General features: G+C 43.0%; 1 protein-coding gene across 4 annotated transcripts in view; it reads left to right on the top strand.

Moving 5' to 3' along the window:
- The window catches only part of rif1 (replication timing regulatory factor 1), a 36,669-nt gene extending 17,447 nt beyond the window's left edge, over positions 1–19,222 (top strand). For 2 of the 4 annotated variants that reach the window (XM_061793130.1, XM_061793129.1), the window contains exons 20-36: positions 2,671–2,778; positions 2,853–3,002; positions 5,438–5,537; positions 5,669–5,958; positions 6,027–6,229; positions 6,353–6,446; positions 6,521–6,652; positions 6,733–6,875; positions 6,960–7,049; positions 7,143–7,197; positions 7,348–11,004; positions 11,076–11,204; positions 11,306–11,392; positions 11,494–11,609; positions 13,704–13,854; positions 13,936–14,059; positions 14,602–19,222. In XM_061793130.1, coding sequence (XP_061649114.1) covers positions 2,671–2,778; positions 2,853–3,002; positions 5,438–5,537; positions 5,669–5,958; positions 6,027–6,229; positions 6,353–6,446; positions 6,521–6,652; positions 6,733–6,875; positions 6,960–7,049; positions 7,143–7,197; positions 7,348–11,004; positions 11,076–11,204; positions 11,306–11,392; positions 11,494–11,609; positions 13,704–13,854; positions 13,936–14,059; positions 14,602–14,882 — 5,910 coding nt within the window. In that variant the 3' untranslated portion in view covers positions 14,883–19,222. Of the gene's footprint in view, positions 1–2,670; positions 2,779–2,852; positions 3,003–5,437; positions 5,538–5,668; positions 5,959–6,026; positions 6,230–6,352; positions 6,447–6,520; positions 6,653–6,732; positions 6,876–6,959; positions 7,050–7,142; positions 7,198–7,347; positions 11,005–11,075; positions 11,205–11,305; positions 11,393–11,493; positions 11,610–13,703; positions 13,855–13,935; positions 14,060–14,601 lie in introns of those variants that run through there. The other 2 variants (XR_009791208.1, XR_009791209.1) reach the window with 2 other exon arrangements.
- The last annotated feature ends 2,229 nt before the right edge of the window (positions 19,223–21,451 follow it).

The following is a 21,451-nucleotide window of genomic DNA, read 5'->3' as shown; positions in this document are numbered from 1 at the left end:
CTTCAAAAGTATTCTCTCTTAGACAGTCGGCGCTACCCCATTCACTAGTATCATGTTACCCATGAAGCCATGTTGTGTCTGGTGAAAGTTTACAAAACTATCCATCTTAACATGCACTGCAGAGTCGGATGGTGGTGTTGATGTTCAGCTCGCCATCTGCGTGTGTCTTTAATAATTGCTTTTTTATTTCCTCATATTTTAGAAGCTTAAAAAACATCAAGTTGTTCTGTAAATTGAGGCATCCAGCAAAGACATATTTTCGGGGTGTAGCCATCATTAGCTTGCTAACTGCACGTTGAAGTAATACATGGGCCTTGTTACGGAAGCTCAGCACAGCTAACTCACAACTGAGCAGCATAGCTAAACGAAGTGACATCACTTTGTACTTATATAGTGGGGGAGGGAACTCGTTCTAGAAAGTATAAGCCTCAGCCCCCTGTGTCTTAGCCCCGCCGACAAAATCAGGAACATTTAAATGGTGAAAAAGATGTTTAAGCTATTTCTCAACAATTCAGCACTGTATTGTTATGTCTGCATACGTTTTCAGCACTTCAAACATATTTAATGTATTTAAAAACAGATATCTGCTTAGAGCCTCGTTGAAATTCAGTCACGTCAAACCAACATTAATCGAGACAAAAATAATGGGTGCAAACTTACTGTAATTAAATTAATTTATTGTAATTAAATATTTACATTAACAAATACTGTTAATAACACGCCAACTTGTACTTTCTCACTCTCCCTGCTATATGGATGGTTGTTGTCCAGCGTTGTTTGCGTCAGCGTCCATTTGGTTGTTAGCTTTTCCTTTTCCAAGCTGCGTTGCTTGAACGCGGCATGCTCCTCCTTGTCATTCTTCAGGTGCCGGATCAAATTTGTTGTGTTGAAGCATTTAGATGACGTTCCCCCACGAAGTACTTACGTTTTGCACAGATTGCAAATGGCTTTCGTGTTGTCTGTCTCAGAGACCGCAAAAAAGTTACACACCGCAGACATGCTTTTTTTTCACCGACACGATTGGAAAAACAACTTTATTGCACGTCAGGTATTTACAGTACAATGTTACTAAACACGTGACAAGGCTAAATAATTAATAATAATAAATTCCAACAGAGCTGATCAATGACGTCATCAATCGGATCAGCAAATTATAACATTAAAGCCGATCCACATAAAATGCTAATTATCGGCCGATACCGATCAAGCCGAGCAGATCTGTGTAAAGTCTAATAGTCATATACTACAATGTAGAATAAGCCTTCAATAGTGCCACATTGGGGAAATTCTAATTATACAGCAGCAAGGTGGACAGTAGCAGCAAAGAATAAAAAAAAAAAAAGTAACGTAACTTCTCGTGTGCATTTTGTTTCTCTCTCAAAAAAATTGTCAATAGTGCACATTATACATGGGTATATAAACTTTCAAATTTTATGAATGAATACCGCCATCTGGAGGTTATGAAAAAGCTGTACACTTTCATTCTAATATGACAGTGGGTATGTATGACTGCATATATGTACAGTTGTGCTCATAAGTTTACATATCCTGGCAGGATATGTGAAATATAGTTTTTTTAAATATGACTGAACATCAACCATCATTAATTTGTTTACGGTTATGTTTTGTTTAATGATAATGCTTTTCTGATATGCTTGGCCTTTTAATGTGAATCCCATTAAAATAAAATTAAATGTTTCGCCTGGCCCTTCATGTTTGCCTTGTGGCAAAATTTGCCATTTTAAATAAAAAATCAGCCATTTACGTGAATCGTAAAGATCCGATGACCTTTTCCTTGGGGGGGACGGGTCGCTGAATAAGTCACAGGAGTTGACAAGACCAGAAAAAACACTTCCGCCGCTAAGACGTAACGGGGCTTTTACTCAGTTACAATGATCTAAATGTATTATTTAATCAAATTTAACAATTATTGCTTATTTATCAACTATTTCATGCTTAAGACTACGACTTCCGCATTGTCTTTCAGTCCTAAACGGAAAATACACTTTTGGGTCATTTTTGGCCGAAATCTTTTGGCTTCTGAAAATTCAGTCCACCTCTGTTTCGTCCAAGTATGGCAAAACCATTGTGACCTGAACGCCTCCCTGGTGAGGTGTTCTGGGCATGTCCCACCTAGAGGATGACCCAGGACATGCCTGAGGGACTATATCACCCATCTGGCTTGGAATGCGTGGGGATGTCGCCGGAAGAGATGGGCGAAGTGGCTTGGGCGAGGGACCCATCCCCGGATAAGCTGAAGAAGATGGCTCGATCTATTAATATATGGGGTTTTTCAAAGTATATTTTTATTTTACAGTATTCGTTTTTAGAATTACATGGCACGACCATACACTACTAACAAAAAGTTAAGGGCCCTTGAGCCCAAGCAGACATGGGCATTGCCATTACAGTTGACTGTGTGTCAACCACAAATGTGTTTGTTGGCAGAAATTCTGCCTACACATGCAACATCTTTCTGCCTTTCGCCGCGGATGTTCATCAATATTATTCAACAATATTACACATAGGCAGTCGAGAATGAAACCAGCTTTATTAACTGTCAGCACCCGAGTGATAGTGATATATACACATACATACAACATAAACATGAAAAAACAGTATTTATACATGTATAATAAACACTTGAAAATGTTTTAAATCTCGTTGCAGTCTAATGAGGTCAACCAAGGGGACGCCTTGGAGCACAATTTCAATGCCATGCACTCAGCCCTGATGTTCCCTGTCAATCACCTGTTGGGTGGCTCGCCGCAGCAGCCGGTCAGCATGGGCAAACGATTAATCCCAAAGTCTGCTTTGAGAGAGTCATAAAGTTAAGACTCTGTCCTTTACAGGCAGCCCAGAAGTCCATGTTGTCTACTTGGTCCAAACTGTACAAGGTGTTCGCACGCTGTTCGGCTCTGGTGGTTACTGCCGAGGAGAACATCTGCTGCGAGGAGCTGTGTGTCAAAATGGCAGCCACGGTGGATCGGAATGCTCTTACAGTAAGAACATTTAAGCCATCGTCGTCAACATTTTTTGTTTCTTTTCGCCAGAAACAATTTTTTTTATGCATACAAATAATAAAACGAATGAACTTCAATTTGGAATGGAATAGCAATGAAACACTCAACTATAAACATGATCGCTGTGCAGTGAAAAACCTGTAACTTAAGTTTAAAAAAAAAAAAGGAATTTTTTTGTTAAACATTTGGCTAATGAAAATAAAAGTGATGCTTTTGCTTCGCACCAACACTGTCCTTCAGTAAGTGCACATATCTTAAACTACGTTGCCGTGAAAATATACTGGCCCTCTTCTCGAATTCTTTTTTTTTGCATAGTTTCCCCACTTTAAGATCATCAAGCAAATGTAAATATCAGACAAAAATAACCCAAGTGAACTTAAAATCCTGTTTTTAAATGATTACATTTATTAAGAAAATAAAACTAATCAAAGTTACCTGGCCCTGTGTTTGGTTAATTTTCACTGATCACGCCCAAGCCTGATTATTACCTTAAGACCTGTTTAATCAAGAAATCACTTAAACAGAGTCTGTCCCAACAAAACCCAGTCAGACAAAAGATTGAAAAAAAGCTGCAACAAAATGACATGATTGAAAGAAATTCCAGAACAGTCGAGAAATAAAGTAATTCAGATCTATCATTCTGGAAAGGGTTACAAAAGCCATTTATAAATTAGGATTTAGGATTCCAGTGAACCATAGAGAGAGCCATCATCCTCACGTGGAAAAAAACATGGAACAGTGGTGAACCTTGCCAGGAATGGCCGGCCTACAAAGATCACCCAAAGAGAACAGCAAAGACTCATCCAGGAGGCCACAAAGGAACTCTTCTGGAACTGCATGCCTAACTTGCCCCAGTTAAGGTCAGTGTTCATGACACAACAATAAGGAAGAGACTGGGCAAAAATGGCATCCATGGCAGAGTTCCAAGGTGAAAACCACTGCTGACCAAAAAGAACAAAGGCTCGTCTTACTTTTGCAAAAAAATCCCAAGACTTTTGGGAGAATATTTTATTGACTCACAAGTTGAACGTTGAGCTTTTTGGAAGGTCTTTATCTCGTTACATCTTGAGTAAATGTAGCCCAGCATTTCAGAAAAAAAACATCATACCAACAGTCAGACATGAGAGTGCTAGTGTGATGGTCTTGGGTTGCTTGCTTCTTCAGGACCAGGACAACTTACTCTGATTGATGGAACCATGAATTCTGCTCTTTAACAGAAAATCCTGAAGGACAATGTTCAGCCATTAGTTTGTGACCTCAAGCTGAAGCGCACTTGCGTTCTGCAGCAGGATAACGATCCAAAACACAGCAGCAAATCAACTTCTGAATGGCTTAAAAAACAAAATGAAGGTTTTGGAGTAGCTTAGACAGAGTCTGGACTTGAATCCGTTTGAAATTCAGTGGTATGACCTTAAAAAGGTCGTTCATGCTTGAAACCCCCCATGCTTGCTGAATTCAAACAATTCTGCAAGAATAAGTGGGCCAAAATATCTCCACAGAGATGTGAAAGACTCATTACCAGATATAGAAAACACTTCATTTCAGTTGTTGCTGCTGAAGGATGACACAACCAGTTTATGGGGCCATTACTTTTTCTCACAGGGTTGGGTAACTGAATATTCCCCCCCCCCCTAATAAATGAAATCCATTTAAAAACAGCATTTAAAGTTCACTTGGGGTACATTTGTCTATTTACATTTGTTTGATGATCAAAGTGGGGAAACTATGCAAAAATGTAAGCATTTGAAAAGGGGGTCAGTACTCACGCCACTGTTTATTCACATTTACAGTTTTTAAATAATCTTTTCTCGCAGCAGGGTCTAAAATGTTTTCACTGATGGCAATTAAAACAAAATATGTCCCGATTGCATGTATTAGCACAGTACAGAAGGCATGTTAACCCTAAATGTAAGGCCCTCTAAATCTTCTGCCTGAAGAAAGCAGTTTAGGGGAGGGATTAGGCTCATTCCCAACAGTGGTGAATCACAGAGAGAATTTTTTAATCACCCGTTTTGCAAATGAAAAACCTGAAGGAAGTAAGACAAGCATAATCATTCACACATGCAGACTGATCGTGGCGTTAACCCTGAACATTCGACTTCAATGGGACCCCCTCGTAAACGAGTGATTGCGCCTCAAGGAGTTTATCCCACCTAAATAAAGAAATTTCAACAACGTAAAATAAACTTCCACTGCTACAATTTGACTTGTCTTACAAAATAACAACCCGTATTACATCATACAAAGGAGATTTTCAAGTCACACACCACTAAAACATTTTTCTGTCAATGACCGGCTTAAAACACAGAACTATACACCCATAATTTGAAAATATTTTTTTAAACCCAAAATAAGTCTCCTAAGTAATTTGTGCTTGTATCCTAACTTTTAAAACCCATTGTTTGTTGCTTCAGGTTCCATTGACGTTGACAGCTTTTGCCTGCGTCCTTCAAGTCATGGTGGAATGTGTGGACTTCTCTCCCTACACGCCACAGTTCCAGCAGAAACTCAAGTGTAAGTCCACTTATTTTCTCTTTCTCTTTGGAAAACTATTTTCATGGAGAGTTTACTTGACACTTTTTTTCCCCTCTGTAATAGCAAGCTGGCTCCTCTCCACAATCATGTTCAACTTCCTCTTCCTGCAGCTCCACACACTCCAGTAAACTGGACCAGGAAGAGAAACAAGGCCCTAGGGAACCTGTCCACCTTCCAGTCTCTGTTGGTTCAGTGTCTGGATGTTTATCTGGCAGGGGAGGACATTCCTTCAGAGGCCACAGGCGTGGCGTTGCTTTCTGTCTTGTCTACCAACTTTACCAACCTGGTGCTAGCTAACGCTGTAAAGGAGGTTCTGACCTCCCTAATGCCACATCTCTCAGACCTCTACAAACAAGCAGCCTGCGAGCCGCCCAGATTTACGACGGCGATTCTTGCCAAGGTGGGTTCTCGTCTTACCTGTAATTTGAAATTTACTTGGTAGAATTAATGGTTTGCCTTCCCTTGCAGATGGAGAAGCTTCTGGGTGAAGTATTTTGCTGCATTCAGAGCTGCTCCATGTTGGCCAATGACAATGACCTTCTGGCTCTGCTTTCGCCGCTGCTCTGTGTGCTGTTCCCACACAAGAACAAGCAGCACCGCACAGCTGTCACCAACTTCTGGAATTCCACCTTCGCCAAAGCAGTCGGCCTGATCTACCCGGATGAGCTAAGGTAAAAACACACCACCTCGTATTGCGGTCTGGAAATCGTCATGAAATATCAGTTTGCTCCAGAACAATTAGCTCCACCTGAGGTTTAGTGGAGGTAATTCCTGTTTACGGGGTTTCTTTACAGACCAGTTCTGAGCCAAGTGAAGCAAAAGACTCCCATCATTCTTCCTGGCTTTGAAGCTGTCAGTGTTGCTGATGAGCTCAGTGGACAGTATTCCGTGAGTTGTCCTGAATTGTCCCTCCAGTTTTTACTCTTCCCTCCTAATGTTTCTCTTGTGGTTTGTCTCTTCAGAGTGAGAGTTCCCAGTTAGAAACCAAACTCAGTGGTGTGATAGTTGCCTCTACTGGAAAGAGGGACTCTCTGCTGCTGAAGACGGCTGAGCTGAGTGACCCAAGCTCCTCGAGGACTTCTAAACTGGTTTCTGTAAGTCTTTAATCAAGTCTGAAGTTGTCTAAGCTTCCTTGCCTCCTTTTATTTGAGCAATACCAAATTCCATTTGGCAGACAAAACTGGACTTTGGTTCCCCCAAACTTCCCCGCAGGGAGATACTGGAGGAGGAAGCCTCTGTTGACTTTGTGTTCATTCCACCTGAAGCAAAGGAGAGAGTTTTAACAGAACACCAGAAGGAGGTTAAAAGGACTAAAAGGTGCCGTTTGTCGCGTTATTTTAATAATCCATTTTCTTCGCAATTTGACATGGGTTGTGTTAAAATATACTCTTTGTGACATAGGGTTGACATACCTGCCATGTACAACAACCTGGATGCCTCTTTGGATACTACAGTTTTCACGCAGTACACACAAAGCCAAGAGGACACTCTGTAAGTGCTAAGTTCAGTGTGTAACATGAAACAAAATGGTGTGTCAAAAAGAGTGTGGAAAAACAGAATTTGTCAAATATTTTTTTTCCATAGGAGAAAAATACCAATTGAAGAACCTGACAAAGTTGCCCCAGAGGTTCCAGTCGAGGTAAAGAAACATTCAGCCAATGAAGACGTGTTTTTGTCCTGTTTTGTTTTTTTTGTTTTATTTAAATCAAACTTTCTTTTCCTACAACTCCAATTGGCTGTAAAGCACCTTTAAACCGTCTAATACTGTCAGTTTCATGTTTGTTTACAGATTCCTCAGGAGCCTCTGTCAAATGAGGTTACTGATATTCACACACAGAAGACTCAAGACTTTCCAAGCACGAAAGCCTTAGAAAATGAGTCAGCGAAGGAAGAGCAGGAAATTATACCAGAGTCAACCAGTGTTTCAATGGAGGAAGATGCCAGAAGCAACAGCAGTGTAGAAAACATGGATGCACAAGCTGAAAAAACCAACAGTCCTAACATGTCAAGCTCTTCAGATTTAGTCTCTGGAACGCCCCAAAAGTCCAGTGGTGGCAGCCGCCGTCAATCCTTCATTACATTGGAGAAATATACTGAAGGAAAGCATGCAAGCCCCAGCACTACGTCATCATTCACAGGTCCCCTCGTTAAGACCTCTGGTAGCCAGGACTCAAACACCCCCTTCCCTGAGACTTCCCAAGAACCCATTGATCAAAATTCTGAGCTGTCCTCGCAGGAACTATCAAAGTGTCAAGTGAACAACCTCCAAGAATCACCGCGAAGGCCCAAAATGGACAGTGAGTGGAAAGTTGAGCCGTTAAGGCTGACTGAAAGGCTTACGAGTAATGAAAGAGAAGAGGATGATGTCATCCCAGACACACAGACTGTAGATGTGGTCCTGGAGAATACCACACTGACTTCCACATCAGAGGATCCAGAGGGATACTCTCAAGAGACTATGGATGTTTCGCAGTCGTCTGAGAGTTTGACTTCTCCAGGTGAGCGGAGACACCGCAAACAAGCCAAACATATACTCCGAGGAGAAAGTCCAGTTGATTCAAGCACACCACAGAACAGACCAAATACGAGAAGCAAGGTGGCCAGTGAAGAGGACAGTGGTAGAATACGACTGAGGTCTCAGCGTGACAGTCGTCACTCAAGTCAAACTAAGCCTCAAGTTCGATCACACAGGAAGGTCAAGCTGTACAGCAGCTCAGAGGGTTTCCTCCATGAATCTGAAAACAAAAGGAGAAGCACCAGATTGCAAGAGTCAAGTCAAACGGACCTGCTGTCTGAATCTGAAAGCCAGTCACAGCCAAAGCGCGGCCGACCTAGAAAATCCTTGCCGGAGACCAGGGAAGATCCTATGAAGCCTAAGAAAACGTCTAGTCAAACGGACTTAAAATCAGACGCCCAGTCCGATTCTGAAAACCACTCTCAGCAAAGGCGCAGCTGGCCTACCATATCCAGACAGGAGCACAAGAACCCAAAGACTGTATCTGAAACAATGGCCAGTCAATATCAGCCGAAATCAGACACTCACTCTGATTTTGAAAGCCAGTCACGACGGAAGCAAGGTCGACCTCCCAAATCCTTATTGAAGCCAAAAGAAGAATTTCTTAAGGATCCAGAACAGCCTGAGAAACTGTCCAGTCAAGCGGACATATATCCAGACACTCAGGCTGATTCTGAAGGTAACTTGCAGCAAAATGGCACCCAGGGTACCAGTTGCTTACAGGACGCCAATGGGGGTGATCTTAAGCCTGACTTGTCTAAGAAAATGCCCAGTCAAACAGACTTAAATCAATCAGACACTTGGGCTGATTCTGAAAACCAGTCACAGCAAAATAGTGGCCGACTCTCCAGATCCTTATTGCAGTCTAAAGAGGAGGGTCTTAAGATGTCTGAAAAAATGTCCAGTCAAACAGACACTCCGAAATCAGAGGGACAACATGATCTGCCTCCCAAATCCTTAGAGCCCAAGGAGGCGGAGTTTATGAGTCCTGAGATTACGTCTGGGAAAGTATCCAGTAAAATAGACTTGCAATCAGACACTCAGTATGATACTGAAAATCAGACACAACGAAGGAGTAGCAGAACTTCCAAATCCCCATCAGAATCTGAGGAGGTTCTTAAGCCAGAACCGATGTCCAGTCAGACAGACACACAATCGGACACCGGGTTTGATACTGCAACCCAGACCCAGCGAAAACGTGGCAGACCTTCAAAATTGAGGCACATTATGGAGGGAAGTCATTCCCATGCACAGGGTTTGTATAAACCTGGAGAACCAATCCAAACTGCTTTGCTTCAGCTACCTGAGCAAATAATAAAGGATGAAAATAAGTCAGGTTCTGAAATAGCCTCGATCTCATCCAAAACTCATGGCCAATTGCAAGAAATTGAAGTTATAGAACAGAGCAAAAAAGAGGAAAAACAGTCTCAGATTATTTTAACTAGAGATGCAGTCCAACATGGAATAAGCACACCAGGTTGCATGCTTAGCAAATCGGAGGACATAGAAAAAGATGAGCCTGAAACTAGTCAAAAGTCACAAGAGATCATGCAAAAAGCCACTGATAGTCAGCCTCTCCAAAGACGTAGACGAAGTAAGACATCTTCAGAGGCAGCAGAGGATAAGAGTGAACCAAAGGTCTTGTCCAGAAAGCAGAGTAAGTCTCACTCTCAAGAAAATAGTCCAGCAGAGGCCAGAGAAGGCAGTCGTACAAGAAGGAGCAACATAGATAATCAGTGTTGTCCTACTTCCACTCCAGAAAGCGCTCAGTCTTTAGATGTTGCAGTATCCACAGATTCTTCTCAAGGCAGGAAATCAAGACGAATATCTTCCAAAGTGTTGACAGCCAACACACAGTCATTAGAATCTGAATTGTCAGAGGCCAGAGAAAAATGTTCCCAGCCTGCAAAGAGACGGAAATCCCAGGGGACATCACTAAGTCCTCTCACTGGCAAGTCTGAGAACATTGACTGTTTTGTCACAAAGAAGAATTTGGTGGATCCAGAAATGTCAGAACCCTCTCAATTACAGGAGGATTTCCCCAAAAGCCAAGATTCCATAGTTTTTGAACCACCGCAGAAGTCTGACAACTGCAAAGAAAGACAAATGGATGTCGCCACTGCTGGAGCACTGGAGCCTGTTCAAGAAAAACCTGAGCCTGAAATTGCAAAGAACCAGATCTCTCTCAGCTCGTCACCTAGCAAGAAGCAGGACAGGAAACAAATCTCTCAAACTAAAGCAAACTCTCCTTCACAAGATAGTGACACCGGAGACTTGGACTTATCTGAAATGTTGGAATCAGAAGGGACCATTGCTGAGCAGAGTCAGGAGGTCTTGTCCTCTGAGGCATTTGCTGTAGACCCACTGACTCCCCCTGAGGTGGCAGAAGAGAAGCTGCAGGCCTCGGAGTCCTCACCGGAGGAGACTACACCTATAGTAGAAGAGTGTAATGCTGTCAATAAAGAAGACACAGTTGTTCCAATGAAGGAAACTCAGAGTTTAGGTTCAGAGTGTTCAAGCGTAGTAGATGAGCTTACAAAGGCTGCGGAACTTTCTTCCGCCAATATCAAGGAGAAATCACACCAGGTCTTACAAGACTTTATACCTCTGCATGAGTGCGTTAAAACTGAGAATATACCTTTAAGGGAATGCCAGGATGAAGAGAAAACCCAGATGTCGAACACGGACGACGATCCAGAAGCTGCTCAAAGTGATGTTTGTACCACCGAATCCAAAAAGACCGCTATCTCCCAGGATTCTCCGACAAAGCTGAAAGACTTGGAGGCTGAGTTGATGCCAGACATGGTCCACAGCCCGTGCAATAATAGGACCAAAGGAACCTGGTCGCTTTCAGCCTCCCCCTCAACTAGCATCCTCAAAAAATGCCAGAAAAGACCTCTGGAGGAGGAGACACCCTCTCCTCTTATTAAGGTTGGTGACCTTTTATCAACTGGAATTAACAGTTTTTTCTGTGAATGTAACTGAGCCATCTTTCTTTGCAGTCCAGGCGCGTGTCTTTTGCTAATCCTATTCAACAGCAGGAGACTGCTGATGACATTGATCGCCGTAGTCCTGCTGTAAGAACAAGCTCCCCCAGAAGAGCCAAAGTCAGCAACCTCCCACAGCCTAAAGTACGAACGTTCCCAACCGGTTTTAACTTAAAATAGTCCTTTTAGTCATTTTGTTTTCAGTATGAGACTTAACACGACTTTCTGCCCCACCCGTGTTGTAGTTTGTTACGACACCAACAAAGGGGGCCCTGACTATGAGTCCCAGGAATCTTCACAGTCCAAATTTTAGGAGCTCCAAGAAATGCCTGGTATGTGCACCAATTAGGAACCGGCGCACCATTTTATCTGTGAGACCAACAGTCGTCCCAATCAGCTTCACACTTAAACTTTTAGCATTTGTCCCCCCAAGATTTCTGAGATGAGCCAGGAACCTCACCCCGTTTCCAAAGACTGCATCTACCCCGCCTTGGTCGGGTGTGCCGCACCCGTCGAAGCGGTCCTGCCTCAGATATCATCCAGCATTTGGTGAGATGAATGGAGAAAACACAACAGGCGCTCAGCATGGGCATTTAAAGACATTTCGACCAACATTTCAAACTTCTTTGTACTAACTAAATAACTAACTAACTAATAGGGATGTCCCGATCCAACTTGTTTACCGATATTGCAGCCTTGAGTTTTGAAAAGTACCTATATCGGTCTGATCCAATATCAGCAATTATCATACATACATTACTTATTTTGCAGTATGGAATGTTAGAATTGGCTTGATCAAGTGATACTACTCAGAGAAAAATAATCAGGAACAGTAGGTAGGAGGAAAACTGACCCATTTATTATTAACCAATACATAAAGTAACTTTAAACATATGTATAAATTGAATAAAATTAAATATGAGAAAATCCTAAACAATACCTTCAATAATACCAATAATAACAAAATGTGTGTTTAAATTACAACATAGCCACTGCCTAACTTAAACAAGGGTATTTTACAATTGATAAAATTAATACAAAAAATACATGAGAAAACCTTTTGAGCTAATACAGCCATGAGTCTTTTTGGGAATGATGCAACATATTATTACCATTGCACAACAAATTGAGGGATAACTAGTTTTGCAATCAGAAGACGAGGATAATAGTTTGTTCAAGTATTGTTTAAGTTCCTGTAGGAGAAGGGTTGGGGAACAGAAAAATGCAATAGCTCAACATTATTGTTTATTATTACGACAATTTTGAATTTGGGTACAGATTTGAGCGAAAATCACAGAAGTTGACGAGCATGACTTGCTTTCGCGGGCCACATAAAATGATGTGGCGGGCCGCATCTGGCCCCCGGGCCTTGAGTTTGACACCTTGATATACAGTATTTTTATTTTTAAAGGAAACAAATAGCAGTGGAGGGAAACACACAACATTTCAGCAACACAGTAGGCCTGCAGTGCCTGAAATAAGTATTTAACATGTCACCGTTTTTCTCACTAAATATACAGTGGGTGCGGAAAGTATTCAGACACACTTAAATATTTCACTTTGTTATATTGCAGCCATTAATGTACACACAGCACCCCATATTGACAGAAAAAAAACGGAATTGTTGACATTTTTGTAGATTTATTAAAAAAAGAAAAACTGAAATATCACACAGCCATAGGTATTCAGACCCTTTGCTCAGTATTTAGTAGAAGCACCCTTTTGAGCAAATACAGCTGTGAGTCTTTTTGGGAGTCATGCAACAAGTTTTTGACACCTGGATTTGGGGATCCTCTGCCATTCCTCCTTGCAGCCATTTTCAGGTCTCTTCAGAGATGCTCAATTGGGTTTAAGTCAGGGCTCTGGCTGGGCCATTCAAAAACAGTCACAGAGTTGTTTTGAAGCCACTCCTTTGTTATTTTAGCTGTGTGCTTAGGGTCATTGTATTGTTGGAAGGTGAACCTTCGGCCCAGTCTGAGGTCCTGAGCACTCTGGAGAAGGTTTCCGTCCGACCAGGATATCCCTGTACTTGGCCGCATTCATCTTTCCTTCGATTGCAACCAGTCGTCCTGTCCCTGCAGCTGAAAAACACCCCCACAGCATGATGCTGCCACCACCATGCTTCACTGTTGGGACTGTATTGGACATGAAAGTCCATGCGGGCTTTCATGTGTCTTGCACTGAGGAGAGGCTTCCCATCGGGCCACTCTGCCATAAAGCCCCAACTGGTGGAGGGCTGCAGTGATGGTTGACTTTCTAGAACTTTCTCCCATCTCCCGACAGCATCTCTGGAGCTCAGCCACAGTGATCTTTGGGTTCTTCTTTACCTCTCTCACCAAGGCTCTTCTCCCCCGATTGCTCAGTTTGGCTGCTAGGGTTTGAATACAACTTCCAAAGGTGGAAAATTGCCAGGTCAAATTGTCACGGAAAAAGACCGCTTTGATAGGGGCTAATTGTTAAAAATCTGAAAAGTCTCAAAGTTTTATGTTTGACAAAGTCCAACAAAAAACTTGGTCTTGCTCTCTTTGGGTTTACGTGCAACTTCTATCGCAGCCTGAACCTAACCCTTTTTTTTCCCCCCCACATTACTTAAAAGATTGCCATCAGGAACTAATTTCTTGTACCGTGTGGACATCCTTCCAGGTCCCGCGGTTTTGGGCAGCTCGTTCGAGCGCGTAACATCAAAACGGTCGGCGACCTCAGCGCTCTGACTCCCAAGGAAATAAAAACTCTCCCCATTCACCCGCCAAAGATCGCCAATGTCAAGAAAGCCCTCAAAACCTTTGAGCAACAGGTGTCTGGAGCCTTTATCCTTTTAGATTTTGAATCACTAGAGGTCACGTGTGTGTTTGACGCATGACCAATGCCCCTGCAGCGTAAAGGCAAAGGTGGAGACGATCTGAAGAGTTTCGTGGAGATGGAAATGATGACTTCTGAGCCAGAAGAGACGTGCGCAGCACCAAACCAAGATGAAGAGGAGAAGCCCGGTGACATGTTAGGTTAGTGTATGCAACAGTTTAAGCACTTAATGAGCGAATTTTCACTTTTTTTTTTTTTTTTTTCTCCATATCGGGGTCATTTTTTTAGCGCGGTTCCAGTCTATGCACTGTGGATAGTTTTTCAAAAAAACTTTAAAATTAGTCATAAGACGGGTAAAGAGTACCATTTTACCTCGCATATTTGCTATTACTATTTTTGAATTCACCTAATTGAGGATTTTTTGGGGAGAAACCCTCGTATTCACCATTTCAAGCGCTGTCTAATTGAAAAGTAATGCTTAGCTGCCATCTTGTGGCATCTGTGGCCGATACAAACCTTTTTGGGACATAGCTACATTGTTTCATATAAAAGTACAAATGTGATTGCAAATATTATACTAAAAGCTTGTTGAAAATCTGTTTTTGTTTGTTTTTTATTATTATAAATCATATTTTGTCATGGCCCTTGGTGGACAAAATATTGAAATGTCCCCCAAAAGGAAAATGCTTCCCCACTCCTAAGGTGACAGTGTAATATTTTGTCAACCTATATCTTTCTGCAGCCACGGAGTTGACTGATGAGCCCGCCCCTGCCAAACTGGAGGAAGAGTGCGCCGAGGCGACGCCGGAGTTGAGCGCGTCCGGCTCACCCGAGAGCCCGTCGGGGGCTCCCGGGGGGCTCCTGGCCCGACTGGACGCCCTCCACCGTGCTGTAACTCCACCCCATCTGAGCGGCTGCTCGCCTCAGCAGCTCTTCAACATCCACGAGCACCTTTCAGTTCTGATGAGGCGAGTCATGTATGAGATGCAGAGCCGTCTCGCCCCAGTCAACGAGCGCCCCTGAACGCACTGAACTGTGACCCTGCCGCACCCCTTATTATTTTTTTTTTTTTTAAGCACTGCAGAAAATTTTGCAAAAGTGATTTTATTCTCTGCTTTTTAAACTCTTAACTACCATCGATAAAAGCAAACAACCTGAACTGAGCGACACACGTATTCCAGAGTTGTATATGCACCTCATTCCCGACGTGCCTGTTTGTAGAATGTTTACAATGTGTATATTATGTAGAAACACTTGTTTAGATTTGTTCATTTAAATGTGTCACATGCAAATAATAGTTGGCATGTTTTTATTTGTAGAACTTAAGTACTTCAAATAAAAAGATAGGATTGAATGTGTTTTGAAGAAGAAAGTTGAATTGACTGTTTTTCGTTAGCATACAGTATTTAACTCAATTTTTTCCCATAGGAAATCTTGTAAAGTCAATTAATCCATTCTAAAACGTTTACATCTGTGGGCAATGTGACATTTTAACATTCCCAACTGTCATACAAATGTAAACATTAGTTAACTGCTGTATAATGACCAATATACAGGAAGAATCCTCGCCTATTTGAGACTTATTAAGGAAAGTGTTTGCAAAGCGATACTGTCACCTAGTGGCGTTTTGTAGCTATTGCTGGAATTAAGTGTGTTGTTTATTACTTGTATTTATTTATTGCAAGATGCTTTTCCACAGTCACAGCAAGTTTCAGTTCCTGTTCTGTATTCAGCACGTTTCTAATGGTACCCTTCTGTGGTAGCATCACAAGAAAAGCCAAAGAAGCCAAATTGTACCGCTTTATTGGAGTAGTTTTAAAAGCAGGATATATGAACAATATTGTGTCAGGCGCACCTGACCTCGACCTCTCGGATGAACCAAAACCAGGCGGCATGGTGGCCGACTGGTTAGAGCGTCAGGGGTTCAATCCCCGGACCTGCCTGTGTGGAGTTTGCATGTTCTCCCCGTGCCTGCGTGGGTTTTCTCCGGGCACTCTGGTTTCCTCCCACATCCCAAAAACATGCATGAATTGGAGACTAAATTGCCTGTAGCTGTGAATGTGAGTGTGAATGGTTGTTTGTTTCTATGTGCCCTGCAATTGGCTGGCAACCAGTTCAGGGTGTACCCCGCCTCCTGCCCGATGATAGCTGGGATAGGCTCCAGCACGCCCGCGACCCTCGTCAGGAGAAGCGGCTCTTCTACCGCTTATCCGAGCTGGGGTCGTGGGGGCAGTAGCTTTAGCAGGGACGCCCAGACTTCCCTTTCCCCAGTCACTTCATCCATCTCTTCCGGGGGGATCCCGAGGCGTTCCCAGGCCAGCCGAAGCATGTAGTCTCTCCAGCATGTCCTGAGTCGTCCCCGGGGTCTCCTCCCGGTGGGACGTGCCCGGAACACCTCACCAGGGAGGCGTACGGGAGGCATCCAAATCAGATGCCCCAGCCACCTTATCTGGCTCCTCTCTATGTGGAGGAGCAGCGGCTCTACTCTGAGATCCTCCCGGATGACTGAGCTTCTCTCCCTATCTCTAAGGGAGAACCCGGACACCCTGCGGAGGAAACTCATTTCGGTCGCTTGTATCCGGGATCTTGTTCTTTCGGTCACGACCCACAGCTCGTGACCATAGGTGAGGGTAGGAACGTTGATCGACCGGTAAATCGAGAGCTTCGCCTTTCGGCTTACCTCCTTCTTTACCACAATGGATTGATACAAAGTCTGCATCGCTGCACCGATCCGCCTGTCGATCTCCCGTTGCATTCTTCCCTCACTCATGAACAAGACCCCAAGATACTTGAACTCCTCCACTTGGGGCAGGATCTCATCCCCGACCTGGAGAGGGCACGCCACCCTTTTCCGACTGAGGACCATGGTCTCAGATTTGGAGGTGCTGATTCTCATCCCAGCCGCTTCACAACGTGTCGGTGGAATTGAGGAGGTCTTCGAAGTATTCTCCCCACCGGCTCACAACGTGCCGAGTCGAGGTCAGCAGCGCCCCATCCCCACTATACACAGTGTTGATGGTGCACTGCTTTCCCCTCCTGAGATGTCGGATGGTGGACCAGAATTTCCTCGAAGCCGTCCGGAAGTCTTTCTCCATGGCCTCACCGAACTCCTCCCCTGCCCGAGTTTTTGCTTCAGCGACCACCAAAGCAGCATTCCACTTGGCCAGCCGGTACCCATCAGCTGCCTCAGGAGTCCCACAGGCCAAAAAGGCCCGATAGGACTCCTCCTTCAGCTTGACTGCATCCCTCACCATTGGTGTCCACCAACGGGTTCGGGGATTGCTGCCACGACAGCCACCGACCACCTTACGGCCACAGCTCCGGTTGGCCGCGTCAGCAATGGAGGAATGGAACATGGTCCACTCTGACTCGATGTCCCCCCCTCCCCCGGAACATGAGCAAAGTTCTGTCGGAGGTGGGAGTTGAAACTCCTTCTGACAGGGGATTAGAATAACCTAGGGTGTCCTGGTGCCAAGTGCACGTGTGGACACCCTTATGCTTGAACATGGTGTTCGTTATGGACAATCCGTGACGAGCACAGAAGTCCAATAAAAGAACACCGCTCGGGTTCTGATCGGGGGGCCGTTCCTCCCAATCACGCCCTTCCAGGTCTCACTCTCATTGCCCACGTGAGCATTGAAGTCCCCCAGCAGAACGATGGAGTCCCCAGCACCCTGTCCAAGGACTCCAAAAAGGGTGGATACTCTGAACTGGTGTTCGGTGCATAGGCACAAACAACAGTCAGGACCCGTTCCCCCACCCGAAGGCGGAGGGAGGCTACCCTCTCGTCCACCGGGGTGAACCCCAAAGTACAGGCGCCGAGCCGGGGAGCAATAAGTATACCCACACCTGCTCGGCGCCTCTCACCGTGGGCAACTCCAGAGTGGAAGAGAGTCCAACCCCTCTCGAGAGGACTGGTACCAGAGCCCAAACTGTGCGTGGAGGCGAGTCCGACTATATCTAGTCGGAACTTCTCGACCTCACACACCAGCTCGGGCTCCTTCCCTGCCAGAGAGGTGACATTCCATGTCCCTAGAGTCAGCTTCTGTAGCCGGGGATCGGTTCACCAAGGTCCCCGCCTTCGGCCACCGCCCAGCTCGCATTGCACCCGACCCCTATGGCCCCTCCCACAGGTGGTGAGCCCATGGGAAGTGGGACCCACGTTCCCCGGCCGGGCACCATGGGTGCAGGCCCGGCCACCAGGCGCTCGCCTTCGAGCCCCACCTCCAGGCCTGGCTCCAGAGGCGGGCCCCGGTGACCCGCGTCCGGGCAAGGGAAACCTGTGTCCATAATTTGTCTTCTTCATAAGGGGTCTTTGAGCCGTGCTTTGTCTGGTCCCTCACCTCGGACCTGTTTGCCATGGGTGACCCTGCCAGGGGCGTGAAGCCCCAGACAACTTAGCTCCTAGGATCATTGGGACACACAAACCCCTCCACCACGATAAGGTGACGGCTCAAGGAGGGGATGGATGGATGAACCAAAAACAAAACAAAAAAAACGCACCAAAAAAAACAAAAAAACCTTAAACAGCAAAATATAACCCTTCCTAAAAACCTTACACAAAAACAAAACCTTTCACATATGCAGGGGAAAAAAAACCCAAAACTCTCGGCCACCTAAAAACCTCAAATACACCCAAAACCCAGTCTCACCCCCACAAAAACTTGAACTCTGTTCTCTTCACGACAAGCAGCAGTGAACAACTCTTTGAAAACGAGGCTTCAAGCTTTTTATTTCCATGCCCAGTTTTATGTCAAACTAAACATCAAACAGAATTACACGTGCATTTAAAACAACCACATGGCTTTGCCTTAGTAATGTCCTCTTTGCTTAATGCTAACGGAGAATGTAAAGCGCCATAGACTAGCTAACAAATAGCATCGGTGTCAAGTGTTGCTTCTAACCCTATGTGGAGGAACACGTAATTGGATAATATAAAATTACTCAAAGGCATATGTTCTTTATACTCTGTGAAGAACGACTAATATTACCGCAGTTGACTGAGGAGTTTTGACCAGCTCCATGTATTGCACTACCCCACAGATAGCCAGGCTACACCCATAAGAAGGTGCAGCACAATGTCCATTGAATTGAAGCAAAAAACTGTCAAAAGATATGTCAGTGTTTTTTTTAATAATTAAAATATATGTGCTATTTTTCTTGTACAAAAACATGGTGGAAACATTTTTTTCCATGTATTTCATGTAAATATAGCTGCACTTATTTAAAATGCTGATTGTGGCACACCACTTTAACTGAGCATTTTTATAGTGACTGCAGAGTAATTTTGTGCATCAAATACAGTACTATATATTGAATGAATCACGATTTGCATGCTTCTAATTAAACAAAATGCTTTTTCATCCTCTTTTTCTCTGCTTTTTTTGGGTGGTTGGGGCGGATGTGGGGGCAACAATTTGGTTGTGTCTGCAAGAACAGATGCCAGGTGATGTGCTGCATTATTGCACACTTCCAATTCAGGGAGTATAGGGGAAAGGAAAGCTTTAGAACTGGACCAGAACACAAAGTAAGGCCATCGTTCAGTTCTTTGTCTATTTTGGTGGATTCAACCGCATATAAATAGACTTCAGTGCAATTATGGTCTGTGTACAACTGCACTATATCATGCTGAGAGCTGTTCCTAATATTGTGTACAGTTTATTACGAGGAAGATGTTGCTTCTGGGTTGGACCATGTTGCTCCTCCAGGCGGATCCAGCCTCCTCAAGCAGTAAGTACACACCACACCTCATTAATATTTCATATAATGCATTTAATAAAATAACTCCTGACAGTAATGCACCGTAATTTCTCGTGTATAATGCGCACCCATGTATAATACGCACCCCCAAAGTTGACCTCAAAATTCTGGAAAACCCTTCTACCAATGTATAATGCATTTTTACAATGCATGATTTTGCTTCTACCCATATGATCAAAACATGAAGTATTTTCTGCATTTTAGTTTTTTTTTCAAATAATTATTCTGAAGTTTAGCACTTTATTTGAGCACGTAATCCTTTTTTTAATTTACTTGCTCTCATTTTGAAATTCACAGCCCTACTTTTATTTAGTAAATTAGAAAACACACAGTTGTGCTCATATGTTTGATTACCCAGGCAGAATTTGTAAGATGGGTACAATTCTTTAAAGAAAACATGAAGGACCAGGCGAAACACATTTAATTTTATTTTAATGGGATTCAAATTAAACGGTCAAGCGTTTCAGAAAAGCATTAAACAAAACATAACCATAAAGAAATGAATGATGGTTGTTGTTCAGTGAGTCATATTTTAAAAAACAATATTTCACAAATTCTGCCAGGGTATGTGAATTTATGAGCACAACTGTACATATATGCAGTATCAAATTGGAATGAAAGTGCAGGCTACACCTTTTTTTATAACCACTAGATGGCGGTGGCATTTTGGAATGAAAGTGTACAGCTTTTTCACAACCACTAGATGGCGGCATACATTTATAAAATGTGACCGGTTTTTCGCCATTTGCCCCTATACCTATGTATAATGCGCACTATTGGCTATTTACTTTTTTTTTTGGGGGGGGGGGGATGCACATTATACACGACAATTTACGGTATATGTTAATCTGAATTGTGTTGTCTTTGTGTGCAGGGTTTTTATCATTCCCAGTCAAGTCGTGATGTTTTCATTCTTCCTCCTCCTCTCTTTCCTCCACTCCAGCGAAGAGCAGAATTGATGGTACAAAATGATCACTTCATTAGGTAAGCATGCACATTCTAATTGAAATCAGAATAATGCAACAGACACACCACTGCATACTATAATCTAGGTAATAAACATAAAATGAATGTCCATGAAAAAGAATGTGGCCGTAAGGTGGTCGGTGTATTTGATGTCATTCATTGGATTGTGCAGGTGTCCCTAATTTTTGGGACAGTGAGTATATGTGTGTTAACTGACTGTTCAATATTTCTGATTGTTCAGGTTGATATAAGAGAACACATCACCGGGCCGAAAGGAGAGTAGGCGAGTCCTTTTTGAACATTCCAAAAATGTCAACAAAATAAAACTGTTTAAAATACAGTATACGCAAAATAAAACATTCTATTAAGTCGTATTGTAGTATATTGACCAAGATTAAGATTGTCATTATAGTTATGGTTATTAGAGCTGTTTATTGTTATTGTTTAAAATATTTATTAACTATTACAGTATACTGACAGACATTTTGTAGGTTTCATTATTACATTTCTATATTGTTGTTGTATATATTTTTTTTCACTGTTTAGATTTAGATTATTATGTAGTAATTATTTTATAATAGCATAATTTATTAATTTTCGTTGTTTATTTAGTCATTAATTCATGTTTTGTATTGAACACAAGTCATCATATTTTAGTCATATTGTTTCAAACATTACACTATAAAGTCATGCCATGTCATGTTATAGTATAGTATTATTTTTACAATCTATATTAAGTAAATAATAGTAATTGCTTAGAACATTGTTAATATATTGTCATTGTTTTATTAAAATATATATCATTCCGTTTTTATAATAGAAATAGTTTTACTGTTGTTTAGAGCATTATTGTTGAGTCATAACAT

Source organism: Phyllopteryx taeniolatus, chromosome 12 (genome assembly GCF_024500385.1).
Source record: "Phyllopteryx taeniolatus isolate TA_2022b chromosome 12, UOR_Ptae_1.2, whole genome shotgun sequence".
Lineage (NCBI taxonomy): Eukaryota > Metazoa > Chordata > Actinopteri > Syngnathiformes > Syngnathidae > Phyllopteryx > Phyllopteryx taeniolatus.
Note: the sequence above shows the minus strand (reverse complement) of the source record. Positions and strands in the feature narration are given on the sequence as shown.